This window comes from Peromyscus californicus, unplaced genomic scaffold, assembly GCF_007827085.1.
Source record: "Peromyscus californicus insignis strain IS unplaced genomic scaffold, ASM782708v3 Scaffold_17__1_contigs__length_78620276, whole genome shotgun sequence".
NCBI classification, from domain to species: Eukaryota; Metazoa; Chordata; class Mammalia; order Rodentia; family Cricetidae; genus Peromyscus; species Peromyscus californicus.
The window spans coordinates 54,018,927-54,044,225 of NW_026294469.1; the positions used below are offsets into that span (position 1 = coordinate 54,018,927).

General features: G+C 44.2%; 1 protein-coding gene and 1 long non-coding RNA gene across 3 annotated transcripts in view; one reads left to right on the forward strand and one right to left on the reverse strand.

The window, feature by feature from the left end:
- The window catches only part of Malt1 (MALT1 paracaspase), a 66,361-nt gene extending 58,412 nt beyond the window's left edge, over positions 1–7,949 (forward strand). For both annotated transcript variants that reach the window (XM_052742328.1, XM_052742329.1), the window contains 3 exons: positions 1,906–2,063; positions 2,979–3,104; positions 3,953–7,949. In XM_052742328.1, coding sequence (XP_052598288.1) covers positions 1,906–2,063; positions 2,979–3,104; positions 3,953–4,393 — 725 coding nt within the window. In that variant the 3' untranslated portion in view covers positions 4,394–7,949. The remainder of the gene's footprint in view (positions 1–1,905; positions 2,064–2,978; positions 3,105–3,952) is intronic.
- LOC128112906 (uncharacterized) overlaps positions 1–25,299 on the reverse strand; it is a 108,211-nt gene that overhangs the window by 32,590 nt on the left and 50,322 nt on the right. The window contains exon 2 of the long non-coding RNA XR_008219225.1: positions 13,658–13,749. This is a non-coding gene — a long non-coding RNA (uncharacterized LOC128112906). The remainder of the gene's footprint in view (positions 1–13,657; positions 13,750–25,299) is intronic.

Genomic DNA, 25,299 nt, shown 5'->3' on the forward strand with positions numbered 1-25,299 from the left:
TGTCTTGGAAAAAAAAATGAAGAAGAAAAATATCAAAACCCAAAAATACTGTAGTTCTTCAGGAGTAGCTGAATGACTAGTTACCAAATTATCATAGACACTTGGTGACAATATATTTTTTAAATTCTTGTTTTGGTAAGAGGTTTTAGTGTAACAGTAGAGAGCTTACGTAAAATGCGCAAGACCCTGGGCTTTATCCTTCACACTGTGGAGAAACCTCAGGTGACTGTCCAGGCAGCTGGCTGTTTCTGTCAACTCACATTTTTTTTTTTTTTTTTTTTTTTTTGGAAGCTGCTTGCGTGCACTTCCTGTTTTTATTTTTGTTAGGTAATATTATTTCCTTCTTGAGTCTCTGAGAGAGTTAAAGATTAGTTAGTTATAGTTATAGTTTTCCTTGTTAAGAATTTCAGAAAAGAAGCTCACTAAAAAGTAAGTGTATAAATTTGAAAGACGTTATAAGATAGTTCTGTTAATAATATAAGTTAGGATAGAAATTGAATCAGGTACATTTTGGACTTAGCAAAATAGGATAGATAATGGAATTATTTTCTCTGAATTTGTCAAATGCATATGGACTAAACATTGTTTAGGTATTTATTGCTTGTATATATGGTATATAGTTATTGTACTTTTGTATATAGTTTTTCTTATAACCTTTTTCCTTTTTTCTTTTTATTAAAATAGAAAAGGAAATATGGTGATATTTTATTTGTACTGAAATGTGATTTTATTTGTATGTTAATAAATAAAGTTGCCTGGGGGTCAGAGCTAATAGCAAGTGTAGAAGTAACCAACCATCTTATTAAATAAGAAACACAGAACCAATGCAAAGAAGAAAGCCAAGAGGTCAGAGCTAAGAGCTAAAACCTTACCCTTCCTCCTGCGGTGGTCCTACCTCTCCGAACCAGAGCTGCTTTCTGTGTTCAAGTCCTTATATGGAATTTCTGTTCTGCCTTCTCATTGGTTGTAAACCCAACCACATGACTGCTACGTCACGGCCTGTCTGTATAGAACTCCAGGTTTTCCATGATTGGTATTGAGATTAAAGGCATGTGTATCCAATACTGGCTGTATCCCTGAACACACAGAGACTTACCTAGCTCTGCCTACCAAGTGCTGGGATCACAAGCGTACGCCACCACTGCCCTGCTTTCCTATGGCTTGCTAATAGCTCTGACCCCCGGGCAACTTTATTTATTAACATACAAATAACATTTTAATACAAATAAAATATCACCATAAGCAAGCCATAGCAGAAGCTGGGCGGTGGTGGTGCACGCCTTTAATCCCAGCTCTTGGGAGGCAGAGCCAGGTAGATCTCTGTGTGTTCAAGGATACAGCCAGCATGGAGACACACACCTTTAATCTCAATACCAACCATAGAAGACCTGGAGATCTGTACAGACAGGCAATGACAGGGAGGTCATGTGGTTGGGTTAACAACCAATGAGAAGGCAGAACAGAAAGTCAATAAAAAGGACAAACACACAGGAAGTAGGTCTCTTGCTGAGAGGAAAGACGGCAGTGACAGCGAAGGGTAAGCTCAGCTCTCAGCTACTGCTCTGACCTCTTGGGCTTTTAACTCTGCAATTGGCTCTGTGTTTCTTATTTAATAAGACTGTTCATCTACACCACACCACACAAATTCTTGTTGTAAAGATTGAGTCATCAATAAAAATCTATGTATATTTTTATTACCACTAGAAAAACCGTATATGCAGATGGCAAAAGTTTGGCTTTTGGTCTAATTGTGTGTATATGTTTCAGCAGTAACATTATATAATATTTTTAAGCAAAAGTTCAAACCATATACTGCCCCATGCAGATATTTGCTATCCATCAGAAAATTTACTAAGCACTCTTTAAATGATATTTTTATATGTTGTTTCTATTGTTCTTTTCCAGAACTTCCAGAAAGTATGTGCCTTAAATTTCAATGTGGTGTTCATATTCAATTAGGATTTGCCGCAGAGTTCTCAAATGTCATGATAATCTACACAAGTATAGTCCACAAACCACCTGAGATAATAATGTGTGATGCCTATGTTACTGATTTCCCTCTTGTAAGTCTCGTTTCTTTTATTTAAAATAGAATGATATGCTCTCATTTATTAAAGACTAAACTTTGAGATGAGGCTATAGCTTAGGGACAGATGTGTAAGGCCCTACATTCTAGCCCCAGCACCAAAAGAAAAAAGAAGTCACTTAAATAATAAATTAAAATTCAATGATAAGTGTAAAGGAAGTCTATGTGCTTCTGCATGCTTACTTGTGTGACACTGATCATAGTGTTTAATAACTGCCACAACGGCCGGGCGGTGGTGGCGCACGCCTTTAATCCCAGCACTCGGGAGGCAGAGCCAGGCGGATCTCTGTGAGTTCGAGGCCAGCCTGGGCTACCAAGTGAGTTCCAGGAAAGGCGCAAAGCTACACAGAGAAACCCTGTCTCGAAAAACCAAAAAAAAAAAAAAAAAATAAAAAAAAAAAAAAAAAAAATAACTGCCACAATACCTTACGTTTGTCAAATTCAGAAGTGTCCAAAGTTCACTCAGGAAGGATGTCTGCAGTACCTTATCCTCTAATAGAATTTTAAATGTGAGAAGAATGGAATATTATATATACAAGGTGTATGTGTGTGTGTGTATAAATGTCATGAATAACTTTATTTACTTATTTATTTGTGTATGTTTGGTTTTTAGAGACAGAGTTTCTCTGAGTAGCTCTGGCTGTCCTGAAACTCACTTTGTTCCACCTGCCTGTGCCTCCCGATGCTGGGATTAAAGACATGGGTCACCACTGCCCTGCTGAGTAACTTTATTTTAAAAACTTGAGTACAGTATAAGTGTTTATTACAACATAAAATTTACTGCTGGAACTAATGAGCGAACAGTATCTATGAAGATATTTTATGTTATAGACAATGTTATAACTTCCATTGATTACATCATTAACATTCACTGATTTGTGTTTTTTTATAGGACCTAGACATTGATCCAAAACATGCAAATAAGGGGACTCCTGAAGAAACGGGCAGTTATTTAGTGTCAAGAGAGCTCCCCAAGCATTGCCTCTACACTAGACTCAGTTCACTCCAAAAATTGAAGGTCACTACTTTTCCTGTTTATAGTAGCAGTGAGAAAGCCGTGCACCTGCACCTGAGTGGGGCGTAGGCTGTAGATGAGCCGCTTCGTTGGGATGTTAAATTGGAGCAGCAGTAACCATCCTGCAGTGGGTCTTCTCAGGGTCCCTGACATTGGCCGTGGGACCTCTGTCTTCTGTGCTGTTGAGAAGTTAGGTACATAGTGGATATGCGATACATTTTTGAATCATGATTTCTTTGTTGTCACTTTCTACAAAACATAGAGCAAATTAAAATTGGAATTGCTTTTTATTCCATTTCTTGCTGACTGACAAGTAAGAAACTGCTTCTGTACAGTTAAGTTTTCTAATATAAGCATATCCTTACAAAAAAAATTTTCACTTTTTTTCTTAGCTACATGGTTACAATGTAGTAAAAATTAGGCAAAGGAATGGACAATTGTTATGCAGACAAGAGACTATTATTATTTGTTAATGTCTAGCTTACTTCAACTCTCCTCCCATTATCTGATTGAGTTCCTATCTAATAATATGGTAAAGCAGCTAGGGCTTTTAATGTCCTTGTAAAGTAGGTGATTTTGACATCAAAGGACCCTGTTTCTGGTTCTGGGGAAGGGTGAAATTCCAGTGTCACTACATGAAAAATGCCTCTCGCGGTGCATCAGAAATGGGAAATCTCTGAAACTCTGTTAGCAGATAGATAGTAAATGGTGCAGCCTGCCTGTTTGCTCTAGGGGTGTTGGAAAGGAACCTCAGAGAGGGAGCTGAGTGAGGGGGGCTTTGTTGTGGGGTAAGGGAGTGGTACTTTAAGGGTTCCACAGTTAATAAACATGATAAACCTCTTCATTTTTAGGAACATCTGATCTTCACAGTATGTTTATCGTATCAGTATTCGGGACTGGAAGACACTGTGGAGGAGAAGCAGGAAGTGAATGTTGGGAAGCCTCTTATTGCCAAGTTAGACATGCATCGAGGATTGGGCAGGAAGACTTGCTTTCAAGCTTGTCGTGTGCCCGATGAGCCTTATCACAGCGCCACGCCTGCCTCAGGGGGAGCAGGGCATTTTCACTCGTCTCAGGACTCGTTCCATGACGTGTACCATTCACATCTGGCTAATTCAGACAGTGACATGCCACCAGACAGGTGTCACTGCAGCCGGACTCCACATACCTTTGTTTCAAGTTACCCCACCCACCATTACTCCTGCCAGTTTGGGAGAAGTAACGTGCCGGTAGAGACAACTGATGAGCTGCCATTCAGTTTTTCTGACAGGTTAATGATTTCTGAAAACTGACCTCACGTTTGTGAAAACTAGAGTAATTACAGTACTTTCACGTGAAATATCACATACTATGAGGTGTGGTAGAAAGGCAAAGGTATATGTACAGAAAGAAAACTGGCAACAGGCTTTTATAGTAGGCTTTCAGGAGTGTGAGGGACCACTTATTTAAGCTGGGTGGCGGTGGTGGCAACACTTTTAATCCCAGCACTCAGGAGTCAGGGGAGTGGATCTCGGAGTGTGAGGCCAGCCTGGTCTACCAGACTGAGTTCCAGGACAGCCAGGGCTACTCAGAAACCCTGTCTTGAAAGATCAAAAGAAAAAAAAAAAAAAAGAAGAAGAAGAAGAAGAATTACATTATTTAACCAGACTGTCTCTTGCTTTTGTCTCATTTTAAGACTTTGTGAATTAATTTGTTTTAGAAGAGTGAAGAATGGGGCCTGTGAATATAGCTCAATGGTACAATGTTCAGCTAATATGTGGAAGGCCCTGGGTTTAATCATCATTACTGGACGGGAAGATATTCATCTTCCAGTAATGATGTATATGTATGTGTATATGTATGTGTACCAAATATTTTCATTTTGACGACTCAGAAAAGCAGCAAGAATGGCATTACTATAGATTGAATTATAGTGTTGGCACCAAAAAAAGAACCCTTTCTTTTTTCAGAGTTCTCTTATGTGTATGTGTGGGGGCCTGAATATATACGTGTTGTCATGGAGACTAGAAGAGGGCATCAGATCCCCAGAACTAGAGTTATAGACAGGTGCGAGCCACTCCCTGTGAATGCTGGGAACTGAACCTGTGTCCTCTGCAAGAATAGCAAGTGCTCACCGGCGGTGGTGGCACACACCTTTACTCCCAGCACTCGGGAAGCACAGGCCTGCCGATCTCTGTAGCGTGGTCTACAGATCGAGTTCCAGGACAGCCAAGGCTACATGGAGAAACCCAGTTTCTAAATAAATAAATAAATAAATAAATAATAGACTAGCAAGTGCTCTTAATCACTAAGCCATTGCTCCAGCCCCAGAAAGAATCTTTTCAATCACCAGGTTTAACAACTTCCTTTTATCAATGGGAAAATAGATCAAGGCAAACTGCCTTGTATTGGAGCAGAACTGAAGTCTCAGTTCTAGGCTCAAATTTCTAGTCCAGTGGTTTCCTACTCCACACTGCCTTCCCTGCAGGTTCTCAGATAGGAATTGTTTGTGTACATAAGGAGAGAGGTGGGTGGGGAGAAAGAGCTGTTTGTAACCCTGAGAACTGCTTATGATTTTGTGATTACAGGATTTTGCTTCAAGTGTTAGTCAAGAGGCTTGTATATAAATTTTATGTGGAACAGACTGAAATTTCTTGTTCATAAGTTCATGAAAAACAAGGAGGTGATAAAATGTTTGTGTTTAAAGCTACAGTAGAGGTTAAGAATAGAGATTAGACTGGATAGTTCTGATGGCTGCTGAATTTTCCAATCATTGAAAGTGGCTCCTTGTTTCCTTGTTTAACTTCAAAAGCTACAGGAGATAATAGCCTTATCATTTCTCTTTGACCTACAAGCAGACTTAAAAGCAACTTGAAATAACAAGATAACTGGTAACAAAAAGATTAGTAATCACAAGAGTCCAGACAAAGAAAATCCTTCAAGTAGATGCCATCACTGTTCAGTTCTGACAGACATTGAAATTAGCATCACCTTTCTTTGCAAAATCTTCCTAAAATAGAAAACATGTCCCACTGTTCTCTCAAGCCCAAAGCATCACAGCAAAACTGCAAACCAGTATCTGTTGTATATACAAACACCAAATCATTAATAAAATACTGCCAAACTGAATCTAGCAATACATAAACCTTATCAAGTAAGATTTATCCCAAGAACTCAAAGTTGGTTTAATGTCCAAAAATCAATTAGGCTAATATGCAGTTGAGTTTTACTTTTCATAGTAATTGTGTTCTAGAAAGTCACTGTACACACCACCTTAGATTTGACTTTACAAAAATAAAAATGAGCTGGGCGGTGGTGGCGCATACCTTTAATCCCAGCACTCGGGAGGCAGAGGCACGTGGATCTCTGAGTTCGAGGCCAGCCTGGGCTACAGAGTGAATTCCAGGAAAGGCACAAAGCTACACAGGGAAACCCTGTCTCTAAAAACCAAATAAATAAATAGAAATTTTAAAAAATAAATAAAAATGAGGTTCAGAAGTATTCAGTGAGGCTTCCCCACTAAGGGACCGTAGTTGGAATTCACTTCCTGTCCAGCTTGCCCCATAGCATAACATGCTGACCTGCTTTACCCCATCCCCATCCTTTTATCAGCTGAAAGAGCTAAAGCAAGAAGACAGAGAATTGTCCTGTTAGACCTCAGCTGGAAACTGAGTACTGGATGGCTCCAAGTTTTCACTCGTCTACACCTTTTTGGGGGGTGGTTACATCAAATCAGTAAGGACACAAGTACAAGATCGTGTGTGTCCATCTGATAAGTTTTAAAAAAAAAAGTCAATAAAGCCTAACATCTTTTTATGATAACTGAGCATAAAGGAGGCCTTCAACCTGAAAAAAATATTTAAAGGTAATAGATTAAATGCTGAATTCGGAGCAGGAATAAGGCAGTGTTTAATGTATTCCTGTAATCCTAGCTGTTAGGAGGCTGAGGCAGGATTAGTGTAAAGTTGATGCCAACCTGAAATACATAGTATCAAACCAGTCAGGAATACATAAGGAGTCTTTGTCTCAAAAAAAAAATTTTTTTAAAGGAAAAGAAAATAAGTAAATACCATAAGATGTTCACTTGCGGTTCTGTTCAACATTGTGCTTGAAGTTCTAACCAGGGCTTGAAAAATAAAAGCCATCTGTACTGGAAAATCAGCAAGGGCATAGAATCACATGCCAGCAGCTTTCGTTGGCAGACATTGCACGGTGCTGGCATTTCTACCATCCTAAGGTCTCCTTTACAACTCGACCTTCACCTTCCCATCCCGTGCAGTTCGGTGCCTGTGATAAAACACCATGGCCAAAGGCAGTTTGGGGAGGGAAGGTGGTATTTCAGCTTACAACTCTCAGCTTATCCTCCATCACTGAGGGAAGTCACTAATGCAGAAGCCATGGGTGGGTGCTGCTTCCTGGCTTGCTCAGCCTGCTGCCTTACAGGAACCAGGGCCAGCAGCCCAGTGGTGGCACCGCCCACAGTGAGCTGGGCCCTCCCATATTAATCATAGTCAAGAAAACGCACCACAGGCCTTATACGCCAATCCGATGGAGGCATTTTCTCAATGGGGGTTCCTCTTCCAAAATGACTAGTTTGTGTCAAGCTAACAGAAAAACAGCCAGCACATGGACATTTCCCTCCTCGTCTTGGAAGCGTGTGACCTTTCAAGTCCTTGGCTTGAGCATGAAGCAGCCAGGTAGCCTTGTCAGTAAGTCACAAATTCTTGCCAAGTTCAACAAACTCAGTCACATGGCAAGAGCTTAGGTAATTCATACGTACATGGACACAAGTTTAACATGAGAATGAAATCTGAGTATCTTTTACTTTTGAGGGTTTTTCTTAAACAGCCTAATAAATTGTAAATTGTTTCCTGTTGTTTGAACTTCCACTGATCGGAATATTATCACTTTAGCTGCCAGCGGAGAGCAAACAGAAGACTGGGGTTGGAGTCCCAGTACCCACGTGGCAGCTCACAGCCCTCTGTAATCCAGTTCCAAGGAGTCTAATGACAACACTAGACACACATGGGTATACACAGGCATGCAGGCAGCTACCCACACGTAAATTAATTCCAGAATTGATAGATCCCACTCTGTACTTAACCCCATTTCTCAAGTTAACCCCAACATCTTTTTCTTTTTACTTCTTTATTGACTCTGGGAGTTTTACATGTGCCCCAATTCTGTTCACCTCCTGGTCCCCCCATATCCTCACCTCATTCCTGCCACGTTCCCCCACATAAGGAAACAAAGTATGCAAGCAAGCCAGCAAAAGCAAGAGCCAAAACAAAACAAAACCAAACCAAAACCACTTCAATAGAAAAATCTCTGCTTCTCCTTTCCTGCTTCTCCAACACCTCTCCGTTGGTTCTGGTGGCGCTGGAGGCTTGTGTGCCATCTAGTACACCTCTTTGTCCCATCAGCTTTACTGGCAAGTGTTCATTGCAGTGAGTCACTGGTGTGGTTCAAGGCCTCTGGTTTCTGGTACACCATCCTCACCAGATCCTCACCGAAACTCCTCTGGGATATCCCATGGCTGCCAAAAGTCTTGGAGATCTTGCAGGTATCGTTCCACAGGACCAGTCCCTTCACCAGCTCCAGCAGGTCCTAGATGGGGTAGATGCTAGGGTGGGCCAACCCAAGGCCCAGCTGTGGGCCTGGATGGTAGCCAAGCTGGTCAGTCCAGACCCCTGGGGCCACCCACCTCAGGTAAGGGGGTGGAGTCAGCTCCCCTGTGTGCATGCCCTTAGGGTCGGTTCACCCTGGCCTGTGGTGAGGGGTGGTAACCCCAACATTTTAATTCATATTTTGATACTATAAGTTGTATCCAGGTCTAACTAAAGAATATTTTAAATTTTTTACATCCAACCACTACATGACATATTTCTCATATGGACAAACTATTAGTACAGAAAAATATACCTGAAGCATGAGAATGACGTGTAAGTGTGCATACTGTCTTTTCCAACTTGGCAGCAGTGAAAATACTTGCATGCCCCAGACACAAGTTCTGGCTTTACTCATGAAGAGGCTTCCTTTCTCCTGGGTAGTGACTGCTCTCCTCTCTACAGTCGCAGATGACGGGCTAACATCAGAGGGCCTAAAGTCCTTCACAGAGTTGGCAGTGCTAAATGAAACTATCTCTATGAAATGCCACTGTTGGGGCGGATAGTGTGGCTCATACCGACAATACTGACAATTTAGCATTCAGGCTGAAACAAGGTTGCAGGCCAGCCTGAGCTACACGGTTGAGTTTCAGAAGCCTATGCTCTAGAGAGTGAGATTCATCTCAAACAAAACTAAAAACCACCAGTCTTTTCAAAAGGATCAAATTTGATGTTCTCGGAACCAAGCCTATACAAGTAGTAGAGTGTGTTATTAAAGTCCGGAAAGGATTTTCATAGATTGGGAATGTATAGTGAAAATAAGTTGCACAGGCTGGAGGGAAGCCTGAGAGCACTGGCTGCACTTCCAAAGGACCCAGTTCGAGTCTCGGTACCCACAGGTTGACTCACAGCTGTCTGGAACTCGAGTTCCACAGGATCTGATGCCCTTTTCTGGCCTCCGAAGGCACTAGGCATGCACAGACATACATGCATGTAAGACACCCATACACATACATTTTAAAGCCAGATGTAGGGATGCACGCCTTTAATCCCAGCACGCAGGGGGCAGAGGCAGGTGGATCTCTGAATCTGAGGCCAGCCTAATCTACATAGTGAGCTCTAGGACAGCCAGGACTAGACACAGAAACCTTGTCTCAAAAAGACAAAAATAAGTAAATGAAATTAATTGACTAATTAAAAAAACAAGAATCAGTTACAATTGAATTTTATTCACTCCAAAATCACTTTGTAAAAACAAAAATGCAGATTTAACATGACCAGTTGTTAATGTATTAAGTATTCTGAGTACCAACCCAGAATAGCATAACAGTTTATCTGCATTGTGATTATATTTTTGTTTGCTTGGCTGTTTTCCAAAGTGTATATACTGAACAACTGTTGTGTAACATTAAAATATAGATGAACGCAATTATGTAAAGATGCCCAATTTTGATAAGTTTCTTCTGAAGACGTGTTTTTATCTTTTGTAAACATGCTCTTACATACGAGTACTGGTGCAGCACGCATATTTTCATGTCATGAATTACAGAGGTGTTTGTTTCTAATTCATGTTACAATATGAGTAAAGCTGGGTTGAGGGTATAGCTCAGTCAGGGGTGGGTGCTTCCTAGCACCCCCAAAGCCCTGGGTCTGAGCCACAGCACCATTAAACCAATGTAAATCTGATCCTAACTACACACTTTTATTTTCATCAGGTTTGAGTGTTGTAAGTAATAAAACGGCAAGTGAGTATTCTCCATTAAGTTGCTGGGCTTGAAAGCAATGAGTAGCATCACTTTCTGTATGCTGAGACGAGCGTTTTCTATTCAGCCTCATTTAACCTTAAGCAGCCTTGTACTTATAGATGAAGAAACTGATTGTTGGGCTAACTTGAGATGTTCATGTACCTCAGATGACTCAAAACTAGACCACAGCGATGTTTTTGCTGTTACAAAAGGTGGGGAAGGAATTGCAGTGACTGTAAATCAATGCAAAAGCTGTGTTCCATCAGGTACTCATATCTGATGAAGGAAAAAATAAAGATTTTTATGTCTAAGAGACAAAAGAAAAAAACAACTTTTGAAGTCTGCAAGCAATTGTTGTCTTTTGACAGTGGAAGAAATGATGTCTTTAATTAGGAGACTTCACGTGCTAGGTCTGGTTTTCTCTAACCACAACAGGAAAACGCTTCAGATAACTTTTTTTTCTTTTTCTTCTTTTTTTGGTTTGATTTTTTTTGAGAAAGGGGCTCTCTAGTCCTGGCTGTTCTGGAACTCCTTATGTAGACCAGGCTGACCTCAAACTCACAGAGATCCACCTGCCTCTGCCTCCCAAGTGCTGGATGGGATTAAAGGCATGCGCCATCATGCCCAACTTTCTGAAAACATTTTTTAACAGTGTCTCACTAGTTCATTCTTCAATGAGAATACTTTCCCTCCCTCCCTCCCTGTGTGTGTGTGTGTGTGTGTGTGTGTGTGTGTGTGTGTGTGTGTACATGAATATAGGTGCCCTCCAAGAACAGAATAGAGTATTGATCTCCTGGAGCTAGAGTCGAGTGCATTTTTTGAGTCATCCAACAACACTAGGAATTGAACTTGAGTCCACTGCAAGAATAGTATGTGCTCATAACTACTGAGCCATCTCTCCAGGCCCTACTTTTAGACAGTGTCTCTTACTGAAACTAGGATTCACCAATGCTGCAAGATTAACTGGCCAGTGAGCCGTGGGAATCCTCCCATCTGCCTACCCAGTTCTGGGATTATACATGAATCTGGGGCGTTCAAACTCAGGTTGTTATGTTTGTACAGCAAGCACTTTACAAAGCAAGCCACTACCCCAGCCCAAGAAAACTTTTATTAATACTAAAATGTTCAGAGAAGAAAATAATCTGCCATCTCTCAGATGAAAACCACAGGTCACATTAGAAATATCTCTAAGAAGCCGGGTGGTGGTGGTGCATGCCTTTAATCCTAGCACTCGGGAGGCAGAGCCAGGCGGATCTCTGTGAGTTCGAGGCCAGCCTGGTCTATGGATCGAGATCCAGGACAGGCACCAAAACTACACAGAGAAATCCTGTCTAAAAAAACCAAGAGGTGTGATGGCACACACCTTTAATCTCGGCATTCAGGAAGCAGAGGTAGGTGGACCTCTGTGAGTTCGAGACCAGCCTGATATACAGAGTGAGTTCCAAGACAGCCAGGGTTACACAGAGAAATCTTGTCTCAAAGAAAAAAAAATTCCTAAAAGATTTGGCCTAATATGATGTTGACATGGTCTGTTCAGTGGAGAAGCCTGTTCTGATAAATACATTTTTAAAACATGTTAGGTACTTTTCTGTTGCTATGAAGAAACACTCTGATCAAGGCAACTTATACAAGAGTTTACTGGGGGCTCACAGTTTCAGAGAGTGAGTCCATGACCACCATGGTGGGGAGAATGGCAGTGGGTCCGCATGGTGCTGAGGCAGTAGCTGAGAACTTACATCCTTATCTGAAATTTGGAGGCAAGAGAGAGCTAACTGGGAATGGCATGGGCTTTTGAAACGTCAAAGCCCTCCCCTAGTGGCACACCTCCTCCAACAAGGCCACACCTCCTAATCCTTCCCAAATAGCTCCACCAACTGCCAATCAAGCATTCAAATGTGAGCCTATTGAGTCCATTCTCATTCAAAGTAGGTTTGTAAACTTGAATTTTACTCCTCCAGATGTTACATAGATTGGTCCTTCCTGAACTGCAAAGAGTGTGTCTCTCTCTCTGAAGTTTGATAATCTGTAACAATCTGCAACATACTGTTCGGATGTTGTTATCTGACCTCAGCATCCTCCACTCTCTTCCCACATTAGGTAAGAGCTTTGTTGCCCTTCTCACTTTCTCATTCACACGCTTGACCTCACACTGGAGTCCAGTGGTTTTCAGACTCTTGTAGTAGCTCTCGTTGGAGGGAATAGGGGCTCCCCCTTCTGCCTCATACACCAAGTCGGCTGTTATCTCTTTTACTTTCCAGGTAAGCTGTGGTTTGCATGAAGTTTCTCAGCTTCTAGTCTCAGTAGTCCAGCTTTGCTTGGCAAGTCTCCTCTCGCATAGAGCCACAACAGCACCAGACTGCGCTGGGGAGGAGGAAAGGGGGATAAGATTCCCAGCGAGCAGTGAGGACTGGAGTCTCCAGCCTCCTCTCTCAGAGAAGGAAAGCACCTAGGAGTCAATCATCTTGAGATGCTGATGACCAGCAGTTTTGGTCCCTGGAACAAATAGGACCAAATTTAGCCCTCAAATCAACTGCATCATTTACGATGTGGCTTGCCGGCTGATATTGGCAGCAGGGCCAAGTACCTTCTGCTACTCTCCCATTTGAATCAGTTATTATTGTCAGCTAAGAGTTAAGTTTCCTAAAGCATGCTTTCCCTCTGTGGTATCACAGGACCTTTATCATGAAGGGGTGTTGGGTTTTGCCAAAGATTTTTTTCTGCATCTAATGAGATGATCATGTGGTTTTCATCTTTCTGTCTCTTTACATGGCAGATCACATTTATTGCTTTGCATCTGTTGAACCATCCCTGCATCTCTGGAATGAAGCCTGCTTGATCATGGTGGATAATCTTTTTGATGTGCTCTTGGATTCGGTTTGCAAGTATTAAGAATTTTTGTATCTATGTTCTTTTGTTTTTCAAGACAGGGTTTCTCTGTGTAACAGCCCTGACTGTCCTAGGACTCACTTTGTAGACCAGGCTGGCTTTGTCTACACAGAGATCCCCTGTCCTTGCCACCAGGGTGAGCTCTCCAGCATTGCCTTGGAGGTTCACTATTTGCAGCAAGGAGCAAGGTGAGGGGCCAGTTCTCCTGCTTTCACATCCTTAGGGTCAGTTCTCCCACACCTCCACCTTCGGGACCAGCTCTACTGTGTTGCCCAGGGGAGGTGCAGGGCCTGCCCTCCTGGAAGATGCAGCTGATGAGGGGCAGGGACAGCTCTCCTACCTCAGGCATTGATGTATGGGAGGGACGGGTATCTCTCCTGTAGCGGTTGCTCCCACGAGACCACCACCCGTTCACCATGTCCGAGCCAGGGGCTGTGGATTAAAAAACAGAGACAAGAGACAGCGTGTCATTTGCCTCAGCAGAATGCCAAATGCTGTTTTATTGAAGGAGGGAGGAAACCTTAAATACAGGCTTACAGCACAATGGGAGAACCCCGGAGGGCAGAAGTTCGCTACCGATGTTTACAACCTTGCATCTAAGCTGTTTACAGCAAATGCAGGATACACAAACAACCTCCGGTGAGTGTTCAGGAAGAAGGAAACTGGCAGGGAATCAGCATAGGGAGGACATCTGGTCAAGGTCAGCAAGCAAGGCAGCAGCTACCCAAAATGGGGGGCCAGGGCCCTACACTCTCCCCAGCCCATGCCACCTCAAGACATATGAGTAATGGGAACAGCTCTCCCATGCTCACAACTTTGGGGCTGGCTCCCCCACACCTCTGCCAGCAGGGTTGGCTCTATTGTGAGATAGAGGGCCTCTAGATGAGATGCAGGTGCTGCAGATGGTGGGGGGCAGGGATCGCTCTTCTGCTCTGATGACCTCAGGGCCAGCTCTATCACCTGCCTCAGGCATTGATGGGGGGAGGCCATCTCTCCCCTGCCCATGCCACCACAAGACAGATGAGTAATGGGGACAGCTCTCCATGGTCACAAGTTAGGGGATGACTCACCCACAACTCCACCAACAGGGCTGGCTCTATTGTGCTGCCTGTGGGGCCCACAGAGGTTTCCTAGTGAGATCTGAGCTTGCTTTACCCAGCAGGGCTGCATTAGGAGATGGCTTGACCATGTATGTGGTTGCCAGGTGATTGAAAGGGTCTGCACTTGGCTGTGCTAGAGGGAGGTCTTTTGCTCCGCCCCTTGGCACTCATATAAAAAGCCTTCTTGAAGAGACAAAAGGGGCCGGTGGACATTGATCCAGGTCCTCCCGAAGCTATCCTGTGTTTCTGTCTGTCTTCTCCACACTACCTTTCTATCTAAATATTTCTTATCCCTCTCTCCTCAAGAGTACCCTGGGAAAAAGTGGGAGCTGGCCTCCCACAGCTGCCCAGGCAAGGTAATGGGCCTGCTTTCCTGTGTGCTGCAGCTGGTGGGAAGGGGTTGGGTCAGGTCCCCCACCTGCTGCAGATGACAAGGGGGGAGGGGAAGAAGGAATCTTTCCGTCCCCCCACGCCAACATATAGCATACAAGAGGGGCATGACCTGCTCTCCCATTCTCATGCCCTCAGGGCCAGTTCTCCCAGGCCCCTGTGAACAGGGTTGCTCTATTGTGCTGCTCAGATGAGGTGTAGTTTCCCCTCTCCCGAATGCTTCAGCCAGTGAGGGACAGGACCTGTTCTCCCTAGTGTTACAGTCAGTGAGGGGGCGGGACCAACTCTGTACAGCCCTATGCTCTCTGCCTTTGGTGGTATCAGGAGCCACAGTCATCAACAGAGATGACGACTGCATCAGAGCCATGAACCTAGACATGGGCCCCTGCAGAAGGCCAGGCCCAGACATCACATGGACCTGGGCGGCAGTGAAGCCACCCACCTCAGCCCGCTCCACATCTCTTTTGCCTCCAGATATTCCTCTGTCCACAGGACATGAGCTATCCTGTCCCTCTCTCTCCGCCACACTCCATACATTTGCTCACCATAGTAGTGTCCGTCTGCCTGGTGCCACAAGGTTCAAGGAGGTGGGCCGGTGCTTTCTTCTCTGAGCCTGGGGTAGACCGCCCCAAGCTGGCTTGTGAGCCTCCTTTTCCCACATAGAGTGTCATGGCCCTGGGCAGGACCATGCTTCCTCATCACAAAGAGAGTTACTTGACACCTAGTCTTGAGTTTTTTTAATATATATTTTGGATATTAATCTACTAGATGTGGAGTTGATATGAACTTTTTCCATTTTGTAGGCTGTCACTTTGTAGGAATGATGGTGTCCTTTGTCTTTCAGAAGCTTTTCAGTTTCATGACATCCCATTTATTAATTGTTGAATGTTGTGCCCATGCTAACAGTGTTCTGTTCAGGAAGTCATCTCCTGTGTCTATGAGTCAAGACTATTCCCTACCTTCTCTTCTATAAGGTGCAGTATCTCTGGCCTTATGTTGAGGTCTTTGATCTGTTTGGAGTTGTTTTGTGAAGGGTTGTAAGTATGGATCTGTTTTCATTCTTGTACATGCAGACATCCTATTTCACCAGAACCATTGCTGAAGATGCCTTTTTTTCTGAAGTGTATTTCTGGCTTCTTTATAAAAATTAGGTGCAAGAGTGTGGGTTTATGTCTGGTTCTTCAATTCTATTCCATGCATCAATGTGTCTTTTTTTTAATGCCAATACTATATGGTTTTTGTTAATATAGATTTCTAGTACAACTTGAAATCAGGAATTGTGAGATCTCCAACAGTTCTTTTATTGTTTAGGATTGTCGTAGCTATCCTAGATTTTTTTGTTTTTTGATATGAAACTGAAAATTGTTCTTTCAAGTTCTGTGAAGAATTGTGTTGGAATTTTGATAAGGATTACACTAATCTGTAGATTGCTTTTGGTAGGATGGCCACTTTTACTATGTTAATCCTACTGATTCATGAACATGAGAGACCTTTCCATCTTCTTCAATTTCTTTTTTCAAAGACAAAGTTTTCACCACATAAATCTTTTACTTTCTTGAGTAGAGTTACCCCAAGATATTTTATATTATTAGTGGCTATGGGGATAGGTGTTGTTTCTTTGATTTCTTTCTCAGTCAATTTGTCATTTGTATATGGGAGGGCTACTGATTTTTGTGAGTTTATTTTGTATCCAGTTACTTTGCTGAAAGGTTTATCAGGTGTACGAGTTCCCTGGTGGAATTTTTAGGTTCACTTAGGTATACTATCATATCATCTTCAAATAAAGATTCTTTGACTTCTCCTTTTCCAGTTTGCATCCCTTTGGTTTCCTTTAGTTTTCTTATTGCTCTAGTTAAGAGTTCAAGTAGTACATTGAATAGGTATGGAGAGAGTGGACAACCTTGCCTTGGGATTTTAGTGGAGTTGTACTGAATTTTTCTCCATTTAAGTTGATGTTGGCTACAGGTTTGCTGTAAACTGTCTTTATTATGTTGAGTATGTTCCTGTACCCCTAAACTCTCCAGAACTTTAATCATGAAGAGGTGTTGGAGTTGCCAAAGGTCTTTGCTCCATCTACTGAGATGACCATGTGTTGTTTTTTTCTTTCAGTTTATTTGTATGGTGGATTACATCTATTGATTTTCACATGTTGTCCCATCCCTGCATCTTTCAGATGAAGCCTCCTTGATCATGGTGGATGATCTTTTTGATGTATTCTTGGATTTGGCTTGCAAGTATTCTACTGAGTATTTTTGTATCGAAGTTCATAAGGGAAAGTGGTCTGTAATTCTCTTTCTCTGTTGGGTATTCATGTGGTTTGGATATCAGGAAAACTGTGTCCTCATAAAATGAATTGGGCAATGTTCCTTTTGCTTCTGTTTTGTGGGATAATTTGCAGAGTGTTGGTATTAACTCTTCTTTGAATGTCTGGTGAATTCTGCACTGAAAACATCTGGCCCTTGACTACTTTTAGTTGGGAGACTTTTAATGACTGTTTCTGTTTCACTAGGCACTGTGGGTCAATTTAAATTGCTTGCCTGACGTTAATTTAACTTTTGTAAATGGTGCCTATTCAGAAAATTATCCATTTCTTTTAGATTTTCCAATTCCAGTGGAGTACAGGTTTTTAAACTATGTCCTCACGATTCTCTGGATTTCCTCTGTCTGTTGTTAGGTTCTCCTTTTCATTTCTGATTTTGGTACTTTGGACATTCTCTCTCTGAGTTTTAGTTAATTTGGATGAGGGTTTATCTATCATATTGATTTTCTCAAAGAACTAATCTTCAATTGATTCTTTGTAGTGCTCTCTTTGTTTCTATTTTAATTGATTTCAGCCTTGGGTTAATTCAAGTTGTAAGAACTGCCGGGCGGTGGTGGCGCACGCCTTTAATCCCAGCACTCGGGAGGCAGAGCCAGGCGGATCTCTGTGAGTTCGAGGCCAGCCTGGGCTACCAAGTGAGTTCCAGGACAGGTGCAAAGCTACACAGAGAAACCCTGTCTCGGAAAAAAAAAAAAAAAAAAAAAAAAAAAAAAAAAAAAAGAATTAGTTAGCAGTAAGCCTGAGCTTTCTACCAAGCATGTATAATTTATATTAAGTCTCTATGTCAGGTCATTGGGACCTGGTGGGCAGGAAAGAAGTCTGCCTACAGTGGTGTGGTTTCAGGGATCTGTTTCCCTGGACTGTTCACCTGGTGTTTTCCAGATGAATGCCTGCTGGCATGGGAGCTTGAAATAACGGGATGAGTTGAGGGAAGGAAGGTTGTAGGAGAAGATCTTTGTGGTCCACTGGGGACGGAGTCAGAGAAGAAGGGGAGATTGCAGTAGGTGTTCTGCAACAGAGCTGGGGGTGGGACTGGGTGGACTGAATCTGGTGGAGCAGAAGAAGAGGTGAATATCTGCCCATTCATATTTTTCAAAACCAGCCTGAACACGGGCCACAAGCCACTGGGCACAGCATGAGTGAGAGACCAAAGAGAGGGGTACACTGAGAAAGGGACTGAGGAGCAGGAGAGAGACAAGGGAGCAGCCAGGCAGGGGCCTCTCTCTCTCTCTCTCTCTCTCTCTCTCTCTCTCTCTCTCTCTTTCTTCCTTTCTTTTTACTTTTTCTGTTTTTTTCTCTCCCTCTGTGTTCTGCGTTTTCCTCTCTTCCCCCCAACCTACCCCATCCCTCCCCTCACTCCTTCCTTGACACTCACTACACTAGTCTGAAATCATCCAACTTGGATCCACAAGGCCAGCCCCTAACCGGAGGCACCATCCCTCAGCATCAGTGACCCACATCCACAGCACTTAGTGCAGCGGTGAGATGCTCAGGGGCTGTCCTCCTGTGACCAGTCAGTCCCCCAGGGCCAGAGATGAGGCCCTCTTTCCTGGGAGAGCCCGGGTGAGAGGATGACTTCTACTCAGGCCTCATCGGAACTTTTCCTGGAGACTCTTTCCCAGAAGTAGAAACACCTGCCCAGAGTGAAGATCCGGGTTCTCACTTCCTGGCGTCACTGAGGTATCTGGACTCTTTTGCCTCATCAGGAAAGGGGAAACAAACTTGTCCACTCACACTTCAGCTTGCAGGCCTGATGTAAGCTGTAGAATCTTAGCTTTTCCACCTAAATGAACCCAGAGACCTTCCCTTCCGTTCCCCCTCCTCTCCCTTTCTCCTTATTTCCTCCTTCTCTGAGCAATTTTTGTTGTTGTTGTTACTGTGATAAAATATTTGAAAGAAACAGTTCCAGATGAGGACGTTTTATTTTGCCTCAGGTCTTCTGGGCTTTTTTTTTTTTTTTCATTTTTTTATTGAGAAAGTTTTTATTCATTTTACATACCAACCACAGATCTTCCTCTCTTCCCTCAACCCACCTCCCAATCCCTCCTCAGATAAGGCCTCCCATGGGGAGTCAGCAGAGCCTGGTACATTCAGAAGAGACAGGTCCAAGCCCCTTCCTTTGCATCCAGGCTGTGCAAGGTGTCCCATCATAGGTAGTAGGCTCCAAAAAGCCAGCTCAAGCACCAAGGATGGATCTGATCCTACTGCCAGGGGGACCGACCCTTAAGTAGATCGAGCTACACAAGTGTCTCTCTTATGCAGAGGGCCTAGTCCAGTCCCATGGAGTCTCCACAGCTGTTGGTCCACAGTTCCTGAGTTCCCACTAGTTTGGTTTGGTTGTCTCTGTAGGTTTCCCCATCATGATCTTGATGCCTCTTGCTCATAGAATCCCTCTTCCCTCTCTTTGACTGGACTCCTGGAGCTTGGCCTGGTGCATGGCTGTGGATCTCTGCTTCCATCAGTTCCTGGAGAAAGGCTCTATGATGACAGTCACAGTATTCATCTATCTGATTACTGGGGTAAGCCAGTTCAGGCACCCTCTCCACTATTGCTGGGGTCATCCTTGTGGATTCCTGGGAACTTCTCTAGCACCCGGTTTCTCCCTATCCCCATGATGTCTCCCTCTATCATGGTATCTCTTTCATTGCTCTCCCACTCCAACCCTGTTCCAGCTAGACCATCCCGTTCCCTTATGTTCTCAACCCCCATCCCTTGCCTTCCATTACCCACACACACACCCTCAGATTTGCTCAATATCCTTAGTCATCAGGGAAATGCAAATCAAAACGACTCTGAGATACCATCTTACACCTGTCAGAATGGCTAAGATCAAAAACACTGATAACAGCTTATGTTGGAGAGGATGTGGAACAAAGGGAATACCCCTTCACTGTGGGAGTGCAAACTTGTACAGCCACTTTGGAAATCAGTATGGCAGTTTCTCAGAAAACTAGTAATCAATCTACTTTAAGACCCAGCCATACCACTCTTGGGCATATACTCAAGGAATGCTCAATCATACCACAAGGACACATGCTCAACTATGTTCATAGCAGCATTATTCGTAATAGCCAGAACCTGGAAACAACCTAGATGCCCCTCAACTGAAGAATGGATTAAGAAAAATGTGGTACATATACACAATGGAGTACTACTCAGCAGAGAAAAACAATGACATTATGAAATTTGCAGGCAAATGGATGGAACTAGAAAATATCATCCTGAGTGAGGTAACCCAGACTCAGAAGGACAAACATGGTATGTACTCACTCATAAATGGATACTAGATTGTTGGAGACCGACTCCGGACAGCTATGTCCTGGACTTTGTCAAGCCTTGACAAAAGCTTCCCGACCTAACTGCAGGAGATGTGACTAGATAAGACCTTCCTGGCCTAACTGCAGGAGATGGCGATTAGGTAAACTTTCTGGAGCCTGTCAACTGCAGGGGGCCCGGGATCAAAGCGACCTCGCCCCTGACCCCCTCCTTAGGAATTTTCTCTATCCCTGCTTCCCCTGCTCCCCTCCCTACCTGAAGCCCTGCTTATAAGCCTCAATACCCAGTCAATAAAAGAGACCTTGACGCGACTCAGACTGACTTTGTCTTCCTTAATGCGCCTGGTCTCCTTTCTCTCTCGCCCCCATTGATCTTTCAGGAGGTGCCTCCTCGGGTCTCATCAAATAACCTGGCCCGCGGGACGGGCACTAGATGTAAAGCAAAGGATAACCAGACTACAACCCACAGCTCCAGGGAGGCTAGCCAGCAGGGAGGACCCTAGGAAGGACACATGGATTGCCCAGTGAAGGAGAAATAAATGAGATCTACGTGAGCAAACTGGGGGTGAGGGGGGTAATGGAGGGCAAGGAATGGGGGATGAGAACATAAGGAAATGGGAGGTTCGAGCTGGAACAGGGACAGAGTGGAAGAGCAAGGAAAGAAGACATCATGGGAAGAGGGAGAAACAGAGTGCTGGCTAGGGAAGTTCCCAGGAATCCACAAGGATGACCCCACCTTAGACTATGTCTAGAGGGCGCCTGAGCCGACCTACTCTGGTGATCAGATGGCTGGGTACCCTAACTGTCATCATAGAACCCTCATCCAGTGACTGATGGAAGCAGATGCAGAGATCCACGACCAGGCGCCAGGCCGAGCTCCAGAAGTCCAGTCGATGAGAGAGAGGAGGGATTCTATGAGCAAGGAACATCGAGATCATGATGGGAAAATGTACAGAGACGGCCAGCCAAACTAGTGGAAATGCATGAACTGTGGACCAATAGCTGAGGAGGCCCCATGGTACTGGACTAGGCCCTCTGGATAGGCGAGACAGTTGTTTAGCTTGAACTGTTTAGGGGCCCCCAGGCAGTGGGATTGGAACCCATCCCTGGTGCATGAGCCGGCTTTTTGGAGCCCAGTGCCTATAGTGGGATGCTTTGCACAGCCTTGGTGCAGGGAGGAGGGGCCTGGACCTGCCTCAACTGAATGAATGTACCAGGCTCTGCTGACTCCCCATGGGAGACCTTGCCTTGGAGGAGGGAATGGGGGGTGGGTTGGGAGGAGGCTGGGGAGTGGGAGGAGGGAGAAGAGGGAAATCTGTGGTTGGTATGTAAAATGAATAGGAAATCTCTCTCTTTTTTTTTTTTTTTTTTTGGTTTTTCGAGACAGGGTTTCTCTGTGTAGCTTTGCGCCTTTCCTGGGACTCACTTGGTAGCCCAGGCTGGCCTCGAACTCACAGAGATCCGCCTGGCTCTGCCTCCCGAGTGCTGGGATTAAAGGCGTGCGCCACCACCGCCCGGCGGAAATCTCTTAATAGTAATTAAAAAAGAAAAAAAAGAATGGTTAGATTTAGCATTTTCTTTGACCAATGAATCTATTTCTTCTATCATATTTTCAACACCTGAGATTCTCTGTTCCATCTCTTGTATTCTGTTGGTTATGCTTGCATCTGTAGTTCCTGGTCATTTACCCAGATTTTTCATTTCCAGAATTCCCTCAGTGTGTGTTTTCTTTATGGTCTCTATTTCAATTTTCTAGTCTTGAACTGTTTCCTTCACCTGTTTGGTTTTGTCTTGGCTTTCTTTAAGGGATTTATGATTTCTTCCAACTTTTTGTTTGTCTTTTCCTCCATTTCTTTTAGGGAATTTTTCATTTCCTCTTGAAGGGCCTCTGTCATCTTTATAAAGTTATTTTTTAGGTCGTTGTCTTCTGCTTCTGCTACCTTGGGGTGTTCAGGTCTTGCTGTCGTAGAACCACTGGTTTCCGGTGGGTCCATATTGCTCTTTATGTTGTTGAATGTATTCTTACACTGTCCTCTACCCTCTCTTCCTCCACCTGGTGCACTGGGGCCTGTGCCTTAGGGAGTCCCTCTTCCTCCACTTGGCAAGGGGGGGGGGGGAGTGCGGGCTGTGGCTTAGATGGTCACTCTTCTTCCTGGTGCAGGTGGGGTCTGTGGCTCCGGTGGTCGCTGATGCCTCAGGGGATGTTTGGGGCTGTAGGGAGGCTGCTGCTGGGTCTCTGGGGCTTTGCTGTCTGAGGGTGGGAGAGAGGCATGAGATGTGCCCATGGAGTACATTTTTTTAAAGTATATCTTCATGATTCTCTGGATTTCCTCAATGTCTGCTGTTATGTCCCTCTTTTTGCCTCTAATTTTGCTAATTTGGATCTTCTTGATATGCCTTTTAGTTAATTTGCATATGGGTTTGTCAGTCTTTTGGGGGAAGGGGGGAGGTCAAAACAGGGTTTCTCTGTGTAACAGCTCTGGCTGTCCTGGAACTCGCTCTGTAGACCAGGCTGGCCTCGAACTCGGGGCTGAGGATGAGACTGGGGAATTGGGTATAGAGGACAGAAAGGAGAGTGAAGAAGATGCCTTCCTGGCCTGCAGGTGCAGTAACCAGTGGGCTTCCGGGAAGAGGGGAGGCCTCCAGGGGTTGGTGGCTGAGACCGGGGGACGGTGTAAATGAGGAAGGAGGAAGGAGAAAGGAGAAAGAAGGGGATCTGTGTGGTCCCAGGGAATGGGGGCAGAGAGTAAATGAAGGCCCCCAGTAGGTGGGGCTGCTACCCATATTTTTTTTTAATTAAAGGCTGCACCAGAAAATCTTTAGACTTTCAGCCAAGTAGCAGGATACAAAATTAACACACACAACGTTCAGTAGCTTTTGTATGTAACAACAGCGAACTTGCAGAGAAAGACATCAGACAAGAAAAAAAAATCCATTTATAGTAGCAACAAAAAACACTAGGAATAAACAGAGCCAAGGAAGTGAAGGACCTCTACAACAAAAACTTCCAAACCCAGGAAAACACAACCAAAGAAGGCAACAGAAGAGGGAAGGCTCTCCCACGCTCATGAACTAGCAGAATTAATATCATGAAAATGACTGTATTACCCAAAACAGTCTACAGATTCGATGCAATCGCCATCAAATTACCAATGGCACTCCTCACAAAACCAGAGGAGAGAAATCACAGAACCTGTCAGGATACATTTCTGTCGTTTTAAGCCACCAGGTCAGTGGTAATTGTCACCACGGCCCTAAGAAGGGAACCATGTGCTCTTTCACTTCTTATTTTTTTATTTTATTTTAGTTTTGAGACAGGGTCTTTCTATGGAGTCCTGGATGGGTTCTGGAACTCACCATGTAGACCAGGCTGGCCTCCTGTCTCTGCCTCCCTAGTGCTGGGATTCAAGGCGTGCACCACCATGCCCAGTCAACTTTTTAAATTTTTAAAGTTACACTTTTATTTATTGGGGTGGGACGTGCCACAATATGCATGCGAAAATCAGAAGACAGCTGTGGGAGTCGGTTTTCTTGCATTGTGGGATGAACCTTGAGACGGAATTCAGCTCACCAGGCTTGGTGTCCGGTACCTTTAACTGCTGAGCGGCGTCATCAGCCGCCATGATGAGCTCAGACTTTTTGTTGCAGTCTCTCGCTCCCCCTGCTGGCACTGACAACGTAATTGTGCCCGGTCTGTAAGCTATTTGTGAAGGGAAATGGAAAAGGAGTCCCAAAGCATTCACAGAAACACTGTTGAAAGAGATGTTAACAGCGGCGAGTGATTCTCCCCTGTCTGGAAAAAAGATCCAAGGCTTTATCTCTTGGCCTGAAGTCTCATCCTCCATCCTGCACCCCGTCCCCATCATTCCTGGGAAACTCAACTCCACGGTGAGTCCCACCCAAATTTTCTCTGACTTCCTCCCCAACAGAGACCTCTTCTCATAAACCCAACCATCCCTGAAGATATCCTGGACTCCGTCTTCACAGACCTCTCACACCATCCAAACCGTGAACTTAAACTACCCTTTCTAACTGCCTGAGTGAGAACTGCTGACCTACCGGTGTTTCTCATTTCTGTCGGCCTCGCGTGCCTTACTCTCTAGGCTAGCCTGGACTCCTCTCTAGGCTAGCCTGGACTCCTTTCTTGCTTTGGATTGTCTCACTATCACTCACACATGCCAGCAACTTCTCTCCTCCACTCTTCCACCTCTCATCTCCAACTCATCCCATGATGGTTTCCGTTTTCTTTAAATGATGAAACTCGGGTCCTGGCCATCTTTCCTACACATTCTCTAAACCCCTCAGCCCCTCTCCCTTCCCACTTTCCCTTATTCTCTTTTCTCGAGCTTCTCTTTGCTTTTCCTTGAGAAACTGGAAACCAGCTAAGCCTCATGCCTGCCCCCTTACATCCATCGTCTAATGTTCCTTCTTCACGTTACGTGTCCACCCACTCTGGTCCGTCTTCTTTCCGGCTCCCAAGTATCTTTTCATTGCTTTTCCTGCCTCCTTCCCACATAATCAGTAGCTTTCCCTTTGACAGATTAGCTTCATCCAGACACAGGTTTATAGGCACGTGACATCTGCTGTCACACGAGGCCCTTGGCTTAATTAAGTTTGAAACAGGAAGCTTGTCTTCCTACTATAGAATGCTCTATTGTTCTCGCCCAGGTGTGGTGGCGCACGCTTTTAATCCCAGTACTGGGAGGCAGAGGCAGAGGCAGGCAGATCTCTATGAGTTCGAGGCCAGCCTAGTCTATAGAGTGAGCTCCAGGACAACCAGGACTTTTTCACAGAGAAACCCTGTCTTGAAAAAAAAAAAAAAAAATCAAAATGTCAGTCACATATAAATTCAGTAGTGAAAAATTTAAAAGCTAGAAGAATCTAATGAGCCAAGAAG